Source organism: Tachypleus tridentatus, chromosome 2 (assembly GCF_004210375.1).
Source record: "Tachypleus tridentatus isolate NWPU-2018 chromosome 2, ASM421037v1, whole genome shotgun sequence".
Classification (NCBI taxonomy): Eukaryota; Metazoa; Arthropoda; class Merostomata; order Xiphosura; family Limulidae; genus Tachypleus; species Tachypleus tridentatus.
The window spans coordinates 38775412-38797825 of NC_134826.1; the positions used below are offsets into that span (position 1 = coordinate 38775412).

At 30.8% G+C, this 22414-nt stretch overlaps 1 protein-coding gene across 2 annotated transcripts in view; it reads right to left on the reverse strand.

Moving 5' to 3' along the window:
• Positions 1-1946: 1946 nt before the first annotated feature.
• LOC143241142 (uncharacterized) overlaps positions 1947-22414 on the reverse strand; it is a 43660-nt gene continuing 23192 nt past the window's right edge. For both annotated transcript variants that reach the window (XM_076484752.1, XM_076484751.1), the window contains exons 5-8: positions 18196-18280; positions 6407-6471; positions 5734-6012; positions 1947-4171 (exon numbers count right to left, since the gene is read on the reverse strand). In XM_076484752.1, the coding sequence (XP_076340867.1) occupies positions 4004-4171; positions 5734-6012; positions 6407-6471; positions 18196-18280 (597 nt within the window). In that variant the 3' untranslated portion in view covers positions 1947-4003. The remainder of the gene's footprint in view (positions 4172-5733; positions 6013-6406; positions 6472-18195; positions 18281-22414) is intronic.

Here is a 22414-nt window from a genome sequence, read left to right on the forward strand (position 1 = left end):
GATGTTTATTTACATTTCAAACAATAAACGGCCGTTTTATAAACTTTAAATTATGTTTCCGACAAAATCTGTTAATCTATGTAAATATTTTACTTGTTTAAGTGTTTTCTTATAGTAAAGGCACATCGAGCTATTTTTTGCTTCCACTGAGGGGTATTGAGTTGCTAATTTTAGCGTTGCAAATCCGAAGACGTACCGCTGTCATAGCGAGAGTCTACTTGTTTAAAAAAAAATTAAGTACCAAACTATTTCTTTTGCTATGTGGACACCAACAGATTACCCGAATAAACAAAAATAACACTGCAATAAGGAAAATATGAGTCTATGGAGGTCAATTACATCTAATAATTAGAAGAAAAAAAAATTCAAATTTATCATTTAACTTAATGAGACATAAAACGCCATAGAAAGACTCAACGTTAATAGAACTGTCTGAGAAGCCATGCATCAAACTCAAGATTCATTGATTAAAATAACTATCTTCTAATCTCCAGTAATCCTAGCAAGAATAGCAACAAGTCAAAAAACGCTGTATTTCTACTCACTCCATCAACACTACAAATATTAGTCAACATCTATACACAAAACTCCTACAAACTGATTCACCACATAAGAGGATAGGAATTAATTATTTTTATTGTTACATACAGAAGTACATAGGGACTTCATGTGTATATAGCCATCCCTAATTTTAATCTGTTAAACAAGATGAAAGACAAACTAATAAAAATAACCCACTGGGTACTAAAAGAACTTTATGGGAAACATATAAAAAATCTCAGAAAGTTTCTTCAAAAGACTAATTACCGACCAATCAGAAAAAAAAAAAAAGTAGTCTCGCATCATCATTGTCACGTTGTTACAGCACACGGTCATACAATTTAAAATGACTAGTACATCAGGCAAACGTTATTCACCTTACACCTAAGAAAACGTACTGGATGCGATTAACGGTAGTCATGCATGACATACCAAAGAACTTCTGATTATTACAACTAAAACAAAGGCATATTTATTTATCTTGTAGATAAATAGTATAGGAATAATCCAATGATAGAGTTATAAATGCATAACTAAAACCTAGGCATGTTCTTTTAATGTATAACAAACCAGTGAATTAGTTATATTATAAATAATGTACAAAATTTTATCTTAAAGATATTGTTTTTGAGATTTCAGTGTATTTTTAAAGTTTATAAAAGATAGCAGTTGAAAAACATACCACATTACCTGTGAAAACAGAAATACATCTTGAAATGATAATTTACAATGAATTTCTCATTGTCATGTTTTTATCCATTTTAAAATGAGTTACTTTAATATGATTCTAAAACTCTTTGAAATGTAAATTTACCAGCAAATTCCAAAATACACGAATGATTATTTTTTACATCTTGTATTAACATATTCAAACCAACTTGTACCCAGTACTGTAAATGCAAAATTTAATGTCCTTGTAGAATAATAAAAACAGTACCATAAATTTTGCAAAATAATTTATATATTTTTTAATATATTTCAATAAACAGTGAAAAAAAGTGTTGTTTTAACATAACTGCTGTATGTAAAATTATATCTTAAGTCTTTGTTGTCTTTTTTTCACAAACATCCAGATAAGCAATTTGGATCATCTGTCCCAAGTTTTGGTCCTTCAGTATGATGATGTAGGATAGCACTGTTGGGTCAAAATATTTTATTCAGTTATATATATTTATCATGGTGTGGCTTTCCTTAATCAGTGTTAATTTTGCAAAGTAATTCCATTATCCTAATAAACCAACATACTGATCACTTTGAGAAACTGGTTGATGTAGTGTAGACCATGCCTTTTTAACAACAGTTAAGCATGTTATTTTTACTTAAAAAAAAAAAGCCTAGTTGTATTTTGGTCAAAGCATGATACCCAAAACTCAAAAAACACAAGAATAAGAAAATACACAAACAACTTAAATTATGATAATGTTTTATTGAATTACACTGCTTTTTACAGCCAAACATAAAAAGTGACACAAACAAACTAACAAGTATATGTGGAAAAGCAATTTCCTCAACATAATGGAATGCTCACTTAGAATTTAAATGTTATTTTATATACAAATTATTTGTACAATTCTCATCTTTATGATACAATTCTTTAATCCATGTTTACTAATGGTGGGAATTGCTTATAAAATATTTAATGAGTGGCAGGGATAACCACCTGATGGCTAGTTAGCGAGATAACATGTAACTATTAATTAAATAGCAAAAGTTCTGGTGTATTAGTTTGACACACCTGTCATATGGTTTGTTTTATTGCATTGAAGAAATAAAGCACTGGATGAACTAGCTTGAACCTCCTGTTTTTTTAAAGTCAAGCACAAAGCAACACAATAGGGTATCTGTGCTCAGCTTACCATGGGTATTGAAACCCAGATTCTAGTACTGTAAGTCTGCAGACATACTACTGTGCCATTGAGGGCTTGAACTTTCTACAGATTATGTCACTTCCACAAATAATTTTTTTTTATTTTTATATGTGACATATGTATAACTTTACATATTTTAAAATATTTCATTGTTTACCTTTGCTACAGATTTTGCTTACCAATTTTTCTTTTTACATTTTTTAAGCATATCTTATAATTTGTATCTTATAAAACTGTAAGAAAGTCATCTTTCCTTTGATTTATAAAATAATACATGCACTTTCAGTGTATTTCTGATCAGTGACACACAATTCAAAACATTTTAACCATATCAAAATTATAGCCAGGCTAACGTTTTTTTTAATTGATAAATGGTTTTAATAATGATGCACAAGTTTTAAACCCATGGTTTTTTCTTTTTTAAATAATTTTTCTCTTTACATTCTATCTGAAAAGGCCTATTAATAATTACTCTCTGCCTAACATAACAGTGTTATCAAAACAAAAATACAGCTGAGTGTAGAATGATTTAGCTAAATCTACCTAACTCATGCTTCTATTATATTGCAATATCATAAATGAAGCACAAGTTTAAAAAAAAAAATCAGGACTATTTTTTCACATCTTTTGTTGTAGTAGAATATCACCAAACCAAGCTTTCATCACCTTGTTCCAATCTTTATAAGGAAATCTCCACTGAACTGGAAGACATACTGCCTTATATAGTTGCAAATAAAATCAATAAAACTACAATCATATTCAAGTGCTATTTTCTTCAACACTATTATAATTTTCCTCATAAAACACTATAAGTGTTTTTTTATAGTCTAAAAATGTATTCAGGAAATGCTAATCTTTTTGTTTACAGTGCACCAAAATTAAACCAAAACTGAAACTTGACTTTTTTTTTAATAAAATTTAACTTCAACTCCAAAGTTCTTTTTAATGTGTAGATGTAACAAGTTAATTTTGTTTTGTTTTTTACTATTATTTAGATAGGTGATGCAATTGTGTCCACAAAACAGGCTGCAGTTTTAGTCCTACAAAATTACTGAGTTGATAAACATTATTAAACATTTTTCTAATTATTCTGTCTTTCACCACCAAGGATTCAACATTAACTACCATGACTGCATGGCCTAGATTCTTCTAATCTCACATTTGTGTTAACACTTACTCATTAGCCAATTGTAGGAGCTCAGGTGTATGGCAGTAAAGTGTGTTCATGACATCATGATATGTTAGAGAATATAAAAATTTTTATGAGGAGTGTGTCCCCAGTGTGTAGTTTGATTTCTGTTGCTGGAAACACTTTTGGACTCAATAGACTCTAAAGGTTATGTGTTTTCATTTTTAAAATCTCTTTATAGTCAATGATCAAAATATTAACCAAATGCTTCATTTCGGAAAAATATAAAATATTTTTCACATAGCCAATGGCTGCAACCACCAATAAAATAGAAACTTGCATTATTTTGAAAACTTGTAACAAGGGTAGATGCAATACATTTTTTAAATCTATTTAGTAGGTGAATTTTTCCTTGAACTTTCATCAGATTCAGATTGTTCAGTGCTTAGTATTTGTTCAAACTGATTTATAATCCAGGCATCACATAAGCTATGTTATCTAAGATTTGTGCCAGAGAGGTCTGCTCACATCCATTTAACTCAGGAACTTGGCTCGTAAGACACATCAATGGTCCAAGAGCACAAAGTGTGGAGTCCAACAATACTGAGAGTGTTCCTGACACAGCTATTTGGCCCTGAAATGAAAAAAAGAATAAAACCAGTCAAATAATTTCATTACATAATTATTACTGCTACAAAAAAATTAATTGAGAGGACAATAGCTTTACTTTCTGCTAATTGAATAATACAGCAACTACAGAGCATAAGCTATACAACTCCCTCAATTCATACATATACACACTTGAAATTAAAACTGTTATCTCACTGTACATAAAAGATACAAAAATAATACAAATTTACAATGAAGTAAGTTATACTATGAGAACATATTCTGTATTACAGCATTTCAAATAGATAAGTGTACATATACAAAGTTCACTAAATCTGTGTATTTTAAGTTTAAGAATAGTCAATCTACAATTAAAAAAAACATGTTGCATTACATTAGCTTTACCACAAATAACAGATAAAACCTATGAATTTTGACAAAAAATGATGACATTTGAAATGAAATACATAACATGGGGAGCTGTCGTATAAGATATGACATTATCACAAGTTTAGACTGGACTTTCTGTAAGGAAAAACTTTACCAAGTAAAGATGACTACTCTTATCATAAACTAGTTTTCAGCACTGAAGTAACAACAGTTTAACTAGTCATTTCAATTTAGTGATAATTCTCTTTCATGGTTTGTTAGTTTAATAATTTCCTTAAGGAAAAAAATAACTTACAAAAATGATCCAATCACATGTATATGTGTAAATTAACTATAAATGAAAAATTTAAGTCCATTTTTTTGTACCAGATCTGTTCATTATTAAAAATGAAATACAAAATTAATTAAAGTCATGGTTTTCAACCTCTACTCTATAAACATTCATAAGTAATCTGCAGTGATAAAGATTGTTTCTGTATAACAGTTTTAAAAAATTATGTTTACTGAAAATAGTGTTTTATTTGAATATTTCATTAATTTGAGCACACACATATACAAAGGATAACTCAAATTTCCTTACATATATTCATTTTGAATTGAAACTTCCTTGGATTATAGCACACATACATGCTTATATACAAGTATACAAGTTAATGCTGTTTTCCTACATGGTTGGATGAGCTTCTATGGATAAACCTATTTGAGTTATGGATTCCACAAGACTGTCTTTTGTTTGTGGAATGGACTAGATAGAGAAGAAAGGTTCAAACAACAGATTCAAATACCACAGAAGACTTTTAACTTTAGAAAGAAAAACTTCAAGGTTACAAAATCAAATTCACCGAAGAGATATAATCACCAAACTGTGGTCTCAGTTTAGTAATAATAGGTATTGTTATGAGTCTTTGACATTATAAAACTAATAATCAGCTAAAGTATGTTTTAAACCAGTTGATCTAGTTCTCTGTGAACATCTGTATCTTCACTAACATATAGCAATCTTATCTAATCTCAAGTCGAAAAATGTTAATAAACTAAAACCACAGTTTAATAAGTTAAGCTCATCCATGAAATTATTATAAGATGCTTTGACACCCAGTGCTAAAAGAAACAAAACACTGACTAAGCAAACTTCAGAAACAAGTTGAAAAAATGGAAGAAGTCACAATAAAGATTATGAAAAACAAGTATCCTTACTTCATGTTCAGTTAATCTCTGACCAATAATACTAAGGGAATCTCCCAAAAGCTTCAAATAGGCAGCAACATCAAGTGGTGTTGTCCTTGGAAGTTTTGTTTTGGGATCATAAATGGAACTGATATTGCTGGCAATACTAGAGAGGTTACTCTTGCTGGATTCACTACCAGAACTGGGAAACTGTCCTGCAGAAGGTCCACACTTCTCTGACATAATAAATGATGCACCTCCAGTTATCCTTTGTAGTTTGGCATATTGGTTTGCTTTCTTCTTCCATGCCTAACAGTTCATGAAGGAACAAAATACTTAAAATTCTGAGGCAGGAGTACATGATGATGATATGATCATATTTCAAAACAGATTGCAGAATTTCTGACAATGGTCTAAGAAAATCCAATACTAGCTACATTTCATTAGTTGGGTATTAATTAGTGCTTTGTAGGTTTTAGGTTTGAGAAGTAGTTTTCATTAACAAAATTCTTCAGTAAAATCATCAACACTCTCTCATCACTTACTATAAAGAAAAGAAAAAACTGGTAAAAACATTATTATAAAAGAGAAATATAAAGAATGGCTTTCAATAGTTTTGGACCAAAAAGTAGCTTAAAACTAAGTAGGTTATACATGTTAAAAATTGAATCACAAAGTTAATGGTTTAATAACAAAGTCCTACCATCTTTTCTTTGGCTGACAGAGACTGCCACACTGAACCCATTTTTTTGCTGATCAAATGAAAATCTATAAGATATACAAATACAGAATACTAATATTAAACTCTACATAAACATTTTAAAATCTGTATCAGTGTGATACAAGAATTGACTGAATGCTTTTAAGAGAATAAATACAATAAGTATTATTTTAAATGTGTATTAACCAATGATTGTAAACGTTTTTATACATCAACTAACTTAGTGATATATTAAGGCTATTGGATGTCCTAGGCAATTAGTTTTACAAATATTACAGTAACAGATACAAACAGCAGTTCAAGATTACTGAAGTACATAATGTTTAGTATGGTTAGTTTCTTAACTTTCAAGATTTATAACAATAATCTAATTATTATATTAAAATGCAGTCATATATATCATAGTAGTCATTATAATAAGTTTGTGATGATTTACCTTAAAAACTGATACTATATGCTCTTTGTAGCTAAACCAACAATCATACATTCTGTACCTACTTATCTAACTTCACTTGACCAACATTTTGAATGTGTACTTATAGCTTGACAGAGGCCTAGAACTTTACACATGCAAGATATTTTGATGGAATAATACACAATTAAAACAAGAAAGACTCAGGTTCTAAAAAACATAATGAAATAATACAAGTGTAAATTCACAACTGAACTATACAACATGAAATGGAAGCAGTTATATAAACCTGTGATAACCTATCACTTCTAAAAATAAATAAATTGAACACTTTTACTATATTCAAATAATCTAATTCATAACATTCACATTAAACTTAAAGAGTCATGTATATCTAACACTCATTTTCTGACCTCTCATGTATACACACACACTCATATAAATATATCCTATCTTTTGTTTCTATTATATTGTAGCAGAGCTGTCTGTTAAGTCAAAACATATTCACATAAGAAACATAAATGCCTTGAGAATGATGGTCGTACTTTCCGTGTAAAGTTTACAGGCCCCAGTCCTGTAAGTAAAGTTCTATATTCAGCTATCAAATTTCTCTAATAATAACAAATTAACTAGTCCTTTCAAAGTCTCTTACCAAGCTCTGAGGTGAATTTTGAGTGAGTTAATAATTCAGTAAAAGTGAAATATTTTTTTCTTGTATACACAACTTGATATTGTGTTTAAGTATAGAATAAAGATAGTTTTTTATGTTCTGTTTATTTTTCATCCCAACTGGTAAAGTAAATGTAATTCAAGTATAAGTTAACTGTGAGCTTCAGAGAATCTAAGTTTCTTTATATTATCATTAGAATAACATTTGTTTAACCCTTTCACAACAGGTCATGGGTAAAAAGGCCATGTCATCTTGTTTGTTGACTTGCATTAAAAATTTTACTGAACTAATATTTTATGAATTTAGGTCAATAAATCTGAAATCAAATTGCAAATAATAATTAAAATTTTAATATTATATATGAGTTAATTTCTTAATTTAAAGTAAATATAAAAAGAACACATCTAAATATAGATTTCAGTGACTCACATGATATGTTGAATGTAACACTGTTTAAAATTAGATGTTTGTGATCTCAAATTACTAAGTCTATAGTTTTGTACAAATTAGGAACTCAGTTTGCTAGTATTGACAAGCTAGAATACAAAATAAGAACCTCGTGTCTTTTTATTTTGCTGAGATTTGGCTTACGTAATGAATCAATCACAGTTGCCCAGTTTACCACTTTCCATTTTTGAAAGCAGGTTCCTTATATACACATACTTCAATATATGGCATGCAAATAACTGATCAACTGCTTAGAATGTCCCCATAGTTGTTTTCTCAACCATTTTAATCTGTGAAAAGGCTACTACATTTTTCCAAACCAACATTTCAAGATATACTGTGTCCATAATCTCCTGAAAGTTTCATATTTTTTTTAAATCTAAATACATTTCAGTCACTATGCTTAATAAATTATAGTAAAATTCTTTTGGTATCAGCAAAGTTATTTATGATTTTTTTGGCTATTCAACTGTATATATAAAAACCTAAAAAAAATAAATAATTGTTTGATGTCCTCCATGTGCAAAATATTAAAAGGCTTAACAATCTATGTCCAGCAGCAATTTAGTTCAAAGGTCATAACAAGAGAAAACTGTTTGCTTTACTTGTTTCTTTACTGTTCTATATTTTAAGAAAAATAAGTTCAATAACTTATTTCTAAATAGTAATAATCTATATGCATATATAATGTATAACAATTGAAATGTGACTGTATATTTCAAAATACTAGTCAATTGAAACACAGCCATGAAAAGGAAGACTAAAAGTCAGTTTTAAATTATTAGATATATAACCCAAGTGCACTTACACCATGTCAATGGAAGTTATGTAATGTCAGCTAGATAATAACCAGAAGGTAAAAACAATAAACAAAATAATAAATGTATAGCATTATGAGGCTTACACTACTTAGACTAAACATCTGTATTTTTGTTATAAAATGCAGTCATTCATTCTAGCATAAAAAAAAAAATCATAATTTTTATTTATTTCCTAATTTTTTAAGATGGTTACGAAGGCTGGTCAAGTGACAGTCCCCACACAGATTACAGAAAATAACATAAAATATAGTCTTACTGAAAACAAATGTTTGAAATGTATTTAGAAAGTTTCAGATATTATACAAATAAAATTTAAGATCTTAGGGAAGACTAGTAAAAAAAAAAACAGACTTGATGTTTACACAAACAAATCTTTAGTAAAAGTATTTTATTAAAAATCTGGTTTTCTGCACAAAATATTTTAACCTTTACTAAAAGTCTACCAAATTTTGTGAAGATACATAAGTTGTATCAAAAATTATAGTGCAAATACTTAACATGTGCAAATGTGTAGATGAACTCATGTATATTATACCAAACCCACTGCAAAAGGGTTAATGAATGCGATACCAGTCCATTTAAGACAGTTGTGTTCTAAAAAGTAAACCATGCACAAGAGTACATCTTGCCTGTGATAATCCCTATTAATATAAAGCTTCTGGCACGTAACATTATCAAAAAAAAAATAAAAAAATTAGCCCAATTTAAAAAGCATCTTTCATTACAATTGTTCATTAATGGCTTATATTTTTCTAAACAAATTATTTTTTCACAAGAGAAAGAACATTTACATAGTATAAGTAAAGCCTATTTGGGAAAGTTCCTTACGATTTGACAAACTGAGTAAGTAATCTTTAAATATTATGTAATGGAAATTCAGCTGAGGTTAAGAAAGGGACAATTCATGATATTTTTTCTATTGGTTATATGTAATATAGAATAAAATGTAAGGTAAAAATATTAACAAATCCTGAAAAGGAGAATGTGACAAGAGTGGTCTGATTTTTCATTCGATGGCTCTGTGATGAAATAAAATTACAAGCTATAAAAATTGTGGTTTGTCTGAGCAATGACAATTTTATAATGAATAATTTACAGTAAATTTAATATTTATTACAGATGACAAATCAAATAGAGAAGATGTGATGCCTACTAAAAATGTGTCAACTTTCTCGCACTAGGGAAAATTCAGGATTTTTTAAAATATTGCCTCATAAAATTAAGAACTTAAAACTGATATACTATCAAAATATGGGCCATTAGCTACAATTATGTGTTATAATAATTGGTATATCTAAAATTATTTTAATAACATTTTGAATGTAAGCCCCTAAAAGCTTGATATGTGCAGTAAATTATGTCCAGGCAGAGATGGTTAATACAGTATTCCCTCGCTATTCGCTGGGGGTAAAGAACATAACCCCCGCGAATAGTGAAAAACCGCGAATATTGGATGCAGTTTTAAAACTTCTATGTATGAGATTATATACGATACTAAATGCTTCCCAGACACTTTCTAAAGACACTCTTACTCATTAATACAGTAATAATGTAGTAATATTGCATGCAGTCATGTATTTCACTAATGTAGTAATGATAATGTAAACACATTTTAATTTTGTACTGCAACAATATTTTAATCAAAAAGAAACGTACATAGTATAGTTACCCATACTGTATTACTGTACCGTAAAGTCATTTTCTATGCGTACAACACATGTATTAGAATTGACAGAAAGTGGAACAAATTTAAAGGCAAACTTAGACAGATAAATACAGTACGCACAGTTCAGGTAATAATAATACAGTACAGTACAATTCAGTAATAATTGTTCGATAAAGACGTCAATCGATAAAACTGCTTGAGAGAGTAAATACAGACATACCCTCGAAAAGCGCTTTCAGTCTCTATGACCTACAAAAACCCGGTTTACCGAGCATTCGTTTTTATGACGTTATGACGCTAGCCTGGAATACCGGCATACAATGCGATAGGGTTAAGAGCCTAACCCGCGAATGGGGAACCGCAAATAGGTGAGGGTATACTGTACTAATAAAAGGAATAAACAGCTTTTAAGTTTCAGCACTTTTTCTGCTATACAAAAGCCTATCAAGAAACATGTTCCTAAGACCATACCAGGTGTGGCATTATGGGTGTGACACACTATCATCCACATCGGTATAATACAAAGCTAGGCAGGACCTGAATAGAAAAGCTGGAAAGACTCCTGTGGAAAATTAGTAAAAGTATTAGTGAAAATCTAGGTTTGGAAATGTTTAGGAAAAAGCCTTTTTAAAACAGAATGAAGATATCAATTATATTCAAGGAAGAGGTCAACTTTTCCTCAGAATAACAGTTGTGTAAGTAATCATTTTATCCCAAGTCACCAATGTGTTGCATAATTCTCAATTACATATAATGGATTCAGAATTAGTATGTAGCACTTTCTTGGGAAAGAAAAATTTTATATTTCATTTATGAATTGCCAGTTTTGGTTTCCAGTTATGCTAGTTGATATATACTCTTCTAAAGTAAGCTGTCTTAATTTTCCAATACACAAAATTGGTAAATATTATGCCTTATTGTGCAAACAACCTTTGGTGCATCATAACTGAAGATACAGTTTCAGTTGCTGCATCCCCCCAATTTCCCCCTTTGTTTATGGTTTAGATACATTCATTGAAAAGTTGCCCAGTTTCTACACTGCAGATTACTTTAAATTCTGTGCATTCTAGTTACTATATGATAGTCTTTGTTAAACGTTGCTCTTTCATATTTGAGAAGCTAACAAAACACTGATTTTCTTAACAATATGTATTGTACATGAAAGCAGATATGGTAACAGTTTATTTTAAGGTCATGCTTGGTTTCTGTATGGTTCTAAATAAAAAAAAATGGACTTTTTTATAATTTGCATAACTTCTTAGTTAGTTCATTGATATTGTATACATGAGTACTATTTAAGAATTCTTGTACCCTAAAGTTCTGTTTTTCTTGTTTGTTGAGCATGTTTCTTCATCATTTTTTCCTTCTTCCATTCCTTCTTTTCTTCCACTTACTAAAAATGTTATGCATGTACTCAGGAAGCATACTATATTTTTACATTTGATCATGTTCTGTTTATCATACAGTTTTCTCATAACCAGTCCTTTCCTTATAGATGGAAGATGGTATGGCTGGAAGCACAACATTATTAAGTTAGATTTTTTTCCAATGTAAATCAATGAAGCATTCCATCTTGTGGTTCCAAGTAACAAATATGTCATCTGAAACAGTGGTAATGGACTTCAGGACAAATATTAGTTTTGTTTCAGTGAAACAAGGTTTCTTTCATCAAGGAATACACAAAAACAGCTACTAAATTCTTATTACCCAGACAACACCTTGGATTTATTAGTAAATATTAGTTTCAAAATATAAATAACCATTAAAAATTAAAATGAACATCAATGTCCATTAAATCAATCAATAATCATAGTTCTATGGTATCCAGATTTTCTTTTGTTTGATGATTGTTGTTTTTGCTTCTTCAATGGGCAGATACAATGTAAATATACCAAAATTAAATGAATATTGTCTAACTGTAGGTCTACTTGATAATGTCTGAGATTATATTAAAATCTTGAGTACTATTTAAGTTGATAGATAACTGGGTCAAAAGTTCATGTAAATGTTTTTCAGAAAAAAAACAAACTTACCTTACAAAAAAATTGGGTTTGTGTGTTTTTGAAAGACTATAAACTTCTAGTAGTTGGGAGTATGAGAACTTTATTTGTTGAATCAGAAGTGCTGAAATGTATGAGTGTATTCTGACAAAGGTGGGTATGTTACTAGCTTGTCAGGTCTTTAATAGTTTTAATATAAATGGTAGTGTCCTGAAGATGACCATACATTTTAATTACATTGAACTGCTCTTTCAATACAACAAAGTACCAAATCTTATTAGAAATCTTAAAGTACCACAGATAACAGGGTATTTTTCATGCTTGAATGTGTATATTGTACCATAATAAAAATAATACAATTAAAAAGTCACAAAATACTCAAGGTAATGTGGTTCCAAGTCATATATGGTCATTGTTGCTAAGCTTTACGAAAAAATCTTGTGGAAGTGCCACATGGCAGGCTGTATGGGCAAACCTACATCACACAGGGTAATAAAAATGGTAACAAGAGGTGGAGAGGAAGAATGATGTAATGTGTCAATCATACTGTATGTGTTGCAGATGATAACGTGTCTAATGTTGACATGTTGGTTAAAATGGATGAGGATTGGCAGTTATCTGATTTTTCTCACTGGAATTGTTTCAAATGTTATATGCTGTAATGTCCTTAAAGATTAGTTTACACTGTTAATGTCATTAAAATGGCACGAAATTTACAGCCATCAGCATGGTTACATGGGCAATAACATAGTAAATATATGTGTAAAGTTTAGTTGACATTTGTTTTTTCAAGTGATAGATCTATATCTAGATGAACTGGAAAAGCATAAACAAGTGGGATCACATTTCGGCATTCAATGTTATAGATTTAGCATTTTTTATGTTGCACATTGACATCCCAAATAAAATTTCAAAAAAGGAATTATAAACATGAAAAATAAATAAATAAAACAGACAATTGTTTGTTCATACCTTTTTTTTTTTTTGGTAAATTACAACTGAAACTGACATTTCTTAAACATTTTTTGTTTTAGCAGATCTATTGATATGTTTGCAAAACTTGAATGACTGCTGACAATTCTATATTACATTTATAATGTCAGATAAAACTTATACTTACCCTGTACGCCTCGTTTTTGAACAACTAAACAACACGATTATTATTGCTGTTATTAGTGTGTAAACAAGAGTGTGAGGTGCTGCCATCTTGAGCCAGGCTGCTGCTCACTATGCTTTATGAATCTCCCTCAAACTTCAGGCACGCATGCAGGGCTCTTGCACCTTTGTTCAGCACCATTTTTTTTCTCCAAATCCCATAAAAATTGTAGTTTATTTTCAAAGTCTGATTCCAAAAAGTGTTCACTGCATATGTGGCAGTTTTTTGTTAGCTCCATTTATTACTAGTTCTTGATTCAAACTTTGTCCAGGCCATGTGCTGTTTTCTGTCCAACTTAGCTGAACATCCATAAACAACCATAAAAACCATAGTTGTTTACTGACTTACTCATATTCATGTTACCTGACAAATAAAAATTGTCAAAAAAAACCAAAACTTGTTGTCACATAAACATACTGACAGCTTTTCCTTGCACAAAATGGTGCACCAAGGAAGCCAACAGTGACAAGTCTTCTCTACCTTGATTGTAATGCCATTGGCCTAATTTTTCAACCAAGTGATTTCAAAGGCTGGCACTAACTTTAGGAGGTTGTAAAGCTAGGGCACAGACAAATTATCGAAAAATAGCTGGACAGTAATTTTTGACTTATGTTTATCTGGTACTCAAATGTAAATACAAACTCATCATGTTTTTAACTGTCTTTATTAATATTCAGATCAACAATAGCTTTCTGTTCCACAAACATTAAGTTAGGTTTCACCTAATGGCCTTGAAAGCTGAATAAAATGTTTTCAGGCTTGTTAGCTGTCTTTTACATACATTGTTAACAAAATGAGGCAAAAGAGACTCTACCTTGTCCCCTTGAGTATTGTGGAGATGAAATGGTATCATTGTGTTGTCCAATCAAACAAATAAAACATTCTGGAAGGTTCTCTAGAATTCATTGTCATTTTATTTATTAATAATTATGTACAGTATACACCAATTGATATTACGTAAACTCTTTAATTCTGCAATATATTTTCTGCTCAAACCTCTTGTTATTTGTAGGTTCTACTTAACATGTTAAGAACAAGTTTTTCTGGAAGTACCCAACATTAAGTTATCTCATTAGTTGTCTCATTACAGGTAAATCTCAGTTTACTCAATAGGTACATCCCAGGAATTGGTCACATAAATTAAACAATACTTCCTATAGAGTATACACGATGGATGCAATCCAAGTGGGAATTCCACTAGTCAAACCTTAATATACTACCTAAGTGCCTCCTATGCTCACATAGTCAATATAACATACCTACAGAAAACATCTTCAGTGTGAAGCATGATAAATTGATTTTAATGACTTCATTGTATGACCAAACAGACCCCATGACCATCTTGCTGCTGCACAGATAATTGTAACATTACTGTCATTGTAACGTCACTTCAACTATCGTGTCTGTCGCATTATTGCTGATGTTATCATAATAACCTTCAAGCGCACAGTGAGTAAATGCTTCTATTTGTACTGTCACAATACACAAATCACTTGAAAATAATGTGAATCCAAATTCGCAAGTGCATAAATCAAGAAAAGGTGTTATTTCATCGATCACATTAACCCAAAAAATGCATAAAATTATCTCATGCAAATCGAGAACTACCTGTACTTTATTCATCAGCTAATATGTTATTGTTCATTACCTTCACACATTAAGTGCTATCATTAGTTGTATAATAATTTGTTGATTGGTAGGTGTTCAACATACAAAGTTATTTTGTGTAGGTTTTATTTTTCAGTTCATTCTGTAACTTAATGATTATTTACTTTTCATAACAAAAGACTTGAAGGTAATTATTTTAAAGATGATAGTTATGAGAAGTTTGGTTGCATAACTTGATAAGAGTTGTATGCTGTATGTGTGGTTCAATTGTTGTAGTATTTTTGCTGCCACATTACTTGAATCTTTGGTATTTTTCTCATTACCTTAAGTGAGTATTGTTACATCACAGCATAACTCGCATAGTTTACAGAACGTTCAAGGCCTCAGTGAACAATGTATATATGTAGGCAACCAAGTGAAAGCAAGTAAAGTTCAGTAATGAAAAAAGTTATAAAGTAATTAACAATAATGAGTGATAATGTAAAGTGAGCTTCACAGTTCAATAGAGGTAAGGAGAATAAACTGTCTTATCAAAGAATGTTCTAAAGCATTTGAATCCATCAGTGTGGTACTGAAGAAAAGCAGACAATTATTTAAAATCTGAGATATAACTATGGTAACCCATGGACTGTACAGTAAAAAACAAAGTAGAGTAATATAGTTTTTGTTAATTGGATTCTCAAGTAACTGAATAGGCCTGAATGAACTTTTGACAAGAAAATTAAATTATTTAGTTTTATATACAACTGTGACATCCTATAAAGAATTTTTGTAAATATGTGTGGCTTTATTTAAAAAAAAAACTTAAAATGACCTTTTGCATTTCAGTAGATTCTGCTATCATCACCAGGAGTAAAACTACATGAATATTGGGTTTTTATACAAAAATGGTCAGACTCACTGTAATTAACCAGGGTGACATGCATACTATACAACTGCCAGTCAACACTTCATCTCTATTTAACAAATGATTATCTAATATACAACACATAATTTCAATAGATTCTCTGATATTAAACTAATTTAATATATTGGGTTAATTTAAAATTGTTTCATCTATTGTATTGAGTGACCTGTTTCTGCAGTATGTTCAACTGGTGTAAAAAAATATTTTTTGTTTTTATTATTATTATGTACATAATTTTTGTATGCAGTACTTCACATTATATTTAGCTTGGCCTCCCTTACATGCCTCCTAAAAAACTAAAATAAAACTATTACAGATCAAGATAAAGGAGAAAAAGAAGTGAAATCTCCAAATAAACTACTGTTTATAGAAGTCATCTGCAGTATATTAGAGAAGGTCTTGAATATGAATATTTCAATGGGGATTTCAGTGAAACATCTACTATGATAGGGAAGGAAGTTGAGCCACCTGAAATTTTTCATTAACTGTAGAAACTATTTGGTAATACCAAAACTCATCAAAGTCATGTGTAATCAAAAAGGAAGACACATAATGTACTTCCCAAGAAAAACTCAATTAAAACTACTAAAAATCAAGATAAGGAAAAAGAGAAGTAAAATATCCAATAAGAAACCATTGTTTCTGGAAGTCACGTCCAGCATATTAGGAAAGATCCTAAATTTTGATGAAGATTTCGGCAGTCTTTCATATGAAAATTACTGTTGGAGTAGAATTAAAAAATCAATTAGAATTACACATATGCAAATTAATGTATTAATTTAGGCTAAAATTTTGTTGTAACACCACAGATTATACTCATTATAGATGTGGTAATAGATATCCAATCTAATATTGCACAAATTAATGAAAGTAAAATAAAAACTATTATCAAAAATGAATGCCAAGACAGTGTTAAAATGAACAGTAATTTGACAAAAAAAAGTGCATAATGGTCTATATAAAGTCACAATAATACTGTTCTTACACAAGCTGATAAAGGAGGGTGTATTGTGATGATAACAAAATCTAATTATATTTCTAGTGTGGATAAGTTAGGTGATGATTCTTATATTCCCCTTAAAAGAGATTCAACATTAACACTGCATAACTTAATAGAAATAACATTTTGATCAGTGCATAACTTTGTGATCTGAACAAAAAAAACCTTGTTCCTTTCAATATTTGTCCACTTCATTTTTAAACCTTACCTAACACTGCATAAACAAAGATAATGTATTTAATAAAAAGATGACACTTTCCACTAGCCAAACACGTGTTTGTGTTATAGCAAAGCCACATGGGGCTATCTGCTGAGCCCATCGAGGAGAATCGAACTGCTGATTTTAGCGCTGTAAGTCCCCAGACTTACTGCTGTACTAGCGGGGCAGGCTAGCCAAACACATTGCAGATACAAGTCACTCAACACAGTAAGTGAGTTTAATATCAGAGATATCTATTGAAATCATGTGTTGTAAATTAAGTAATCATTGTTAAATACAGATGAAGGGTTAACTGGCAATAGTGCTGAATTTTGGAGAGAAATAAATGATTTCATAAGTGCAGTATTCATGTCACTATGGTCAATTACAGTGAATCTCACCATTCTTGTAGGTATTTTTCTCCTAATGATGGTAGCAAATGCTCCCAAAACATGCAGAATAATTTTTTTAATTTTATTGTATAAACAGTTTTGCCTATATTTTTAAATAAGCTTTATTGCACAATGTTGCCCTATTTATATTTTATATTACAAGTTTGACTTGTTTTAAAAATATTTTAAATCAAGTGAATTGTGTCTGTTTATTGTTCAAAGTTAATGCCAACAAACCACAGACACCTACTGCAGAAATTTTTCAATCCATATACTTAAAATACTGACAATAAGTTTATCAAACAATATATCTGGTCAAAATGTCATTAAATTACTTATCTATTTCAATGAATGTATGAATTTATTATTTTTATCCATTAATTATATCATATTTCTCTGTACATCTTTTAATTATTCCATTCTTTCAGTTATTAATATTTCTTAAAACCTAAACACTTACAGTTCAGCAAAATTAAATGTGAAATCATCTTACCAAGTTGTGGATTTTCTCTTACAATTCTCTTCCTATTTTCACGACACCACAGCATGTAAGCACTCATTGGTCTAACCTTACTTTGCTATAAAATATAAAAAATTTCAATAATAATATCTAATTCTTTTATCTTGTTTACAAAAGTGAATAAAAATATTACAATATTCAATAACATCACAAAAAACAGACACAATTTCCAATATATATTAAATATAAATATATTTTATATTGTACATTTTGAGAAGATAAAACCATAGAGGCATTATGAAAATAACTATTATTTAAAATATGAATTTTTTTAAAACTGCTAATTTCTTATTAAACTTCCTGATAAAACATTCATTACTTACATACATTTTGTTAAGATATCCTTCATGGTCAATGTTAGAATGTTCATGCTATGTTTTTTATTCTTTTGCTTCATGTGTTTGCTCATTAGGTTCTAATGTGACTAATAACAGATTTCAAACTAAACAGTTTAAAGGTTCTTGTAATGTAAAAAAATATGAATGTTTTGTATGAAAATAATATGAAGAGAAATATGAGCATTAAATAAACTACACTAACTTCTGATTAGAAACAAATCTAGGTGTATGTTAGATTCATGTCAGTATCTTTAATGTCAATGAAGTGTAAGAAACACTCTTATAATGAGCAAATTCAAGTTTTAACTACAGTCTACTTCTTTGTTTGTGAAAGAAAAAAAAAGTTAATATGCCATTATATAGTAAAACACTAAAAAATCAAATTCTTTAATTGCTTGAAAAACACAGCAGGTGAAGTGCAGATGATAGTTACAATTTTCTTAAATCGAAAATGCTATTGGTAATAATACTTATCTCCATTCACACAGCTACACCCGGACTGCCAGGATTATTGGTAATAATACTTATCTCCATTCACACAGCTACACCCGGACTGCCAGGATTATTGGTAATAATACTTATCTCCATTCACACAGCTACACCCGGACTGCCAGGATTATTGGTAATAATACTTATCTCTATTCACACAGCTACTCCCAGACTGCCAGGATTATTGGTAATAATACTTATCTCTATTCACACAGCTACTCCCGGACTGCCAGGATTATTGGTAATAATACTTATCTCCATTCACACAGCTACACCCGGACTGCCAGGATTATTGGTAATAATACTTATCTCTATTCACACAGCTACTCCCAGACTGCCAGGATTATTGGTAATAATACTTATCTCTATTCACACAGCTACTCCCGGACTGCCAGGATTATTGGTAATAATACTTATCTCTATTCACACAGCTACTCCCGGACTGCCAGGATTATTGGTAATAATACTTATCTCCATTCACACAGCTACACCGGACTGCCAGGATTATTGGTAATAATACTTATCTCCATTCACACAGCTACTCCCGGACTGCCAGGATTATTGGTGGTAATACTTATCTCCATTCACACAGCTACACCGGACTGCCAGGATTATTTGTAATAATACTTATCTCTATTCACACAGCTACACCCGGACTGCCAGGATTATTTGTAATAATACTTATCTCTATTCACACAGCTACTCCCAGACTGCCAGGATTATTGGTAATAATACTTATCTCTATTCACACAGCTACTCCCGGACTGCCATGATTATTGGTAATAATACTTATCTCCATTCACACAGCTACTCCCGGACTGCCAGGATTATTGGTAATAATACTTATCTCCATTCACACAGCTACTCCCGGACTGCCAGGATTATTGGTAATAATACTTATCTCCATTCACACAGCTACACCCGGACTGCCAGGATTATTTGTAATAATACTTATCTCTATTCACACAGCTACTCGGACTGCCAGGATTATTGGTAATAATACTTATCTCTATTCACACAGCTACTCCCGGACTGCCAGGATTATTGGTAATAATACTTATCTCTATTCACACAGCTACTCCCGGACTGCCAGGATTATTGGTAATAATACTTATCTCTATTCACACAGCTACTCCCGGACTGCCAGGATTATTGGTAATAATACTTATCTCTATTCACACAGCTACTCCCGGACTGCCAGGATTCCTTTCTTTGGTTATCTGAGCATTGGGTCTGATTTTCATTCACTTGCTCTTACTTTTTATAACCAACTTAACTGCCCTGGGCAATATTTGTCTTGTGACAGTCAGCTTACATCAATGTGTCCTCTATCTTGGTACAGTATACAAGCAGCTAATTCAAATAATGTTATCACTTTTATTAAACTGACCCAATCCCAGTCTCTAACTCTAGCTTTCAGTGGAAGAGGAAGGATGAGAGAGTGTTAAAGGGGGTAATTATTAGTGGAAATACATTTCTGATTTAAGAAAATGTAAATTTCTAAAACATATTTACCACTTCTCACTTACAGCTAGAATCCCACATTGATGAGGTTGAAGTGCATAGATCACGAGTGTGCCAATAGAATATTAGCACCCTAGTGGAAGAACCACACTATATCCATAACAGGTATGCTCTTTACCCAGAACTTAATTCATATACTACAAGTGGGAATTTACATAACTTGTTATCACTTCTGGCTAGGCCACAAACAGGTAGCTGAGGTTCCACTAATTTGGATTGGAATTACATGATCTTGGTCCCTAATATCCCACATAGTTGGTTTGTGCAATTGGATTGTAATCTGTGTGTATATATATGTATATATGTGTGTGTGTGTGTGTGTGTGTATATATATATTTATACTTAGAAGTAGACAAGAACCTTTACCACAGGGTGATGCATTCTGTGCCACAAAAATTCTGAGAAGGTAAGCAACAGTGGATTGTACAAACCTCTCCCACCACCTGAAGAAGTCCAAAAGGTAACACCCCAGGCTCTGATGACAGTCATGTATAACTTAATCAAGCTAAGAAAAAAGAACATATCCAGTCTGGATTTATGAACACTCATTCTCAGGACAAGTTAACTTCCACTTGCCCTCAGAATTAGGGGGAAGATGTGGAACAAACTGTACCCAACCAAAGGACCCAAAATGGGACCACTCTGTGTTCAAAATTATGAAACAATATACATATACAATATATGGCAGAACCTACTTCATCTATCAACAAGTAGGATTAAAACCTGAGTAAGCCAGAAGAAATGTTTTTAATTAAATATTAATAAATTCTCGGACATTTTGTTATAATAAGTATTAGTTAAATATTTTTTTTCTTCCGTCATTATTCCGGAGGTCACTATCCGAAAGAACGACTGACTGTACTTTTGGTCGCATTTGCTGATGGAAAATTACAGAAACTGTGGGTAATATGTAAAAGTGAATATCCACACTGTTTCAAAAATTTAAGGAGAATCAACTTTCTGCAGAATGGAAAACAAATAATAAAGCATGGATGACAAGTGCTATATTGGAGGAATTTTTGAACAAATTAAGCAAACGAATGGAACAAGAAAATAGGAATATTCTACTTTTTAGACAATGCAACTTGTCACCCAAAAGTTCAACTTTCAAATGTTCTTTAAGTCTTTCTACCTCCATGTACAACATCAGTTCTATAGCCACAAGATAATGGAATTATACAGAAAACTGATGCTTCAGCATATTATTGAAAACATGGATGACTGTAAAAGAGAATCTGAAATGACCATGAAAATTGATGTGTTAGATGCAATTGCATTTTTAAGTCATTCAATCAAATGTGTAAAAAATGAATGTGTAATAAAGTGCTTTTAAAACTGTGGAATTATTCTTGATAATGGCAGAGATTGTGGAGAAGTTGTTTGCTATGGCAATTCTTATGAAATCCAAACTGTGATTGAGAAGACTGATGCAGGTGATTTCTGTGAATGCAGAAAGTTTTGTGAATGTTGACAAGAATGTTATAACAGAAAATGATGATTACATATCTAAAAAACAGCTGGTATGGGTAGAGAAAGCAATATGTGGAGGAGCATTTTACATATATAATTTTCTCTATAAGTGGGTTTTCTCATCTGCATGGAGAAACTGGTGAAATTTATTTAAAATATATAATACAATTGCAAGATGTAATAGTGTGAGAAATTTAGAAGATGAACAAAATGGAAAAGACAGTGAGGAAATAGAAATTCCTATTTCATCGCAAGTGTTACGTTACATTAACGCTATCAAATTGTATGCAAAAATTGAGGGGTAAAGCGAACTTTATGAAAAGGCTGTAGAATTGGCATTCTCTTTTAACCACATGAAAAAGCCCATTAAA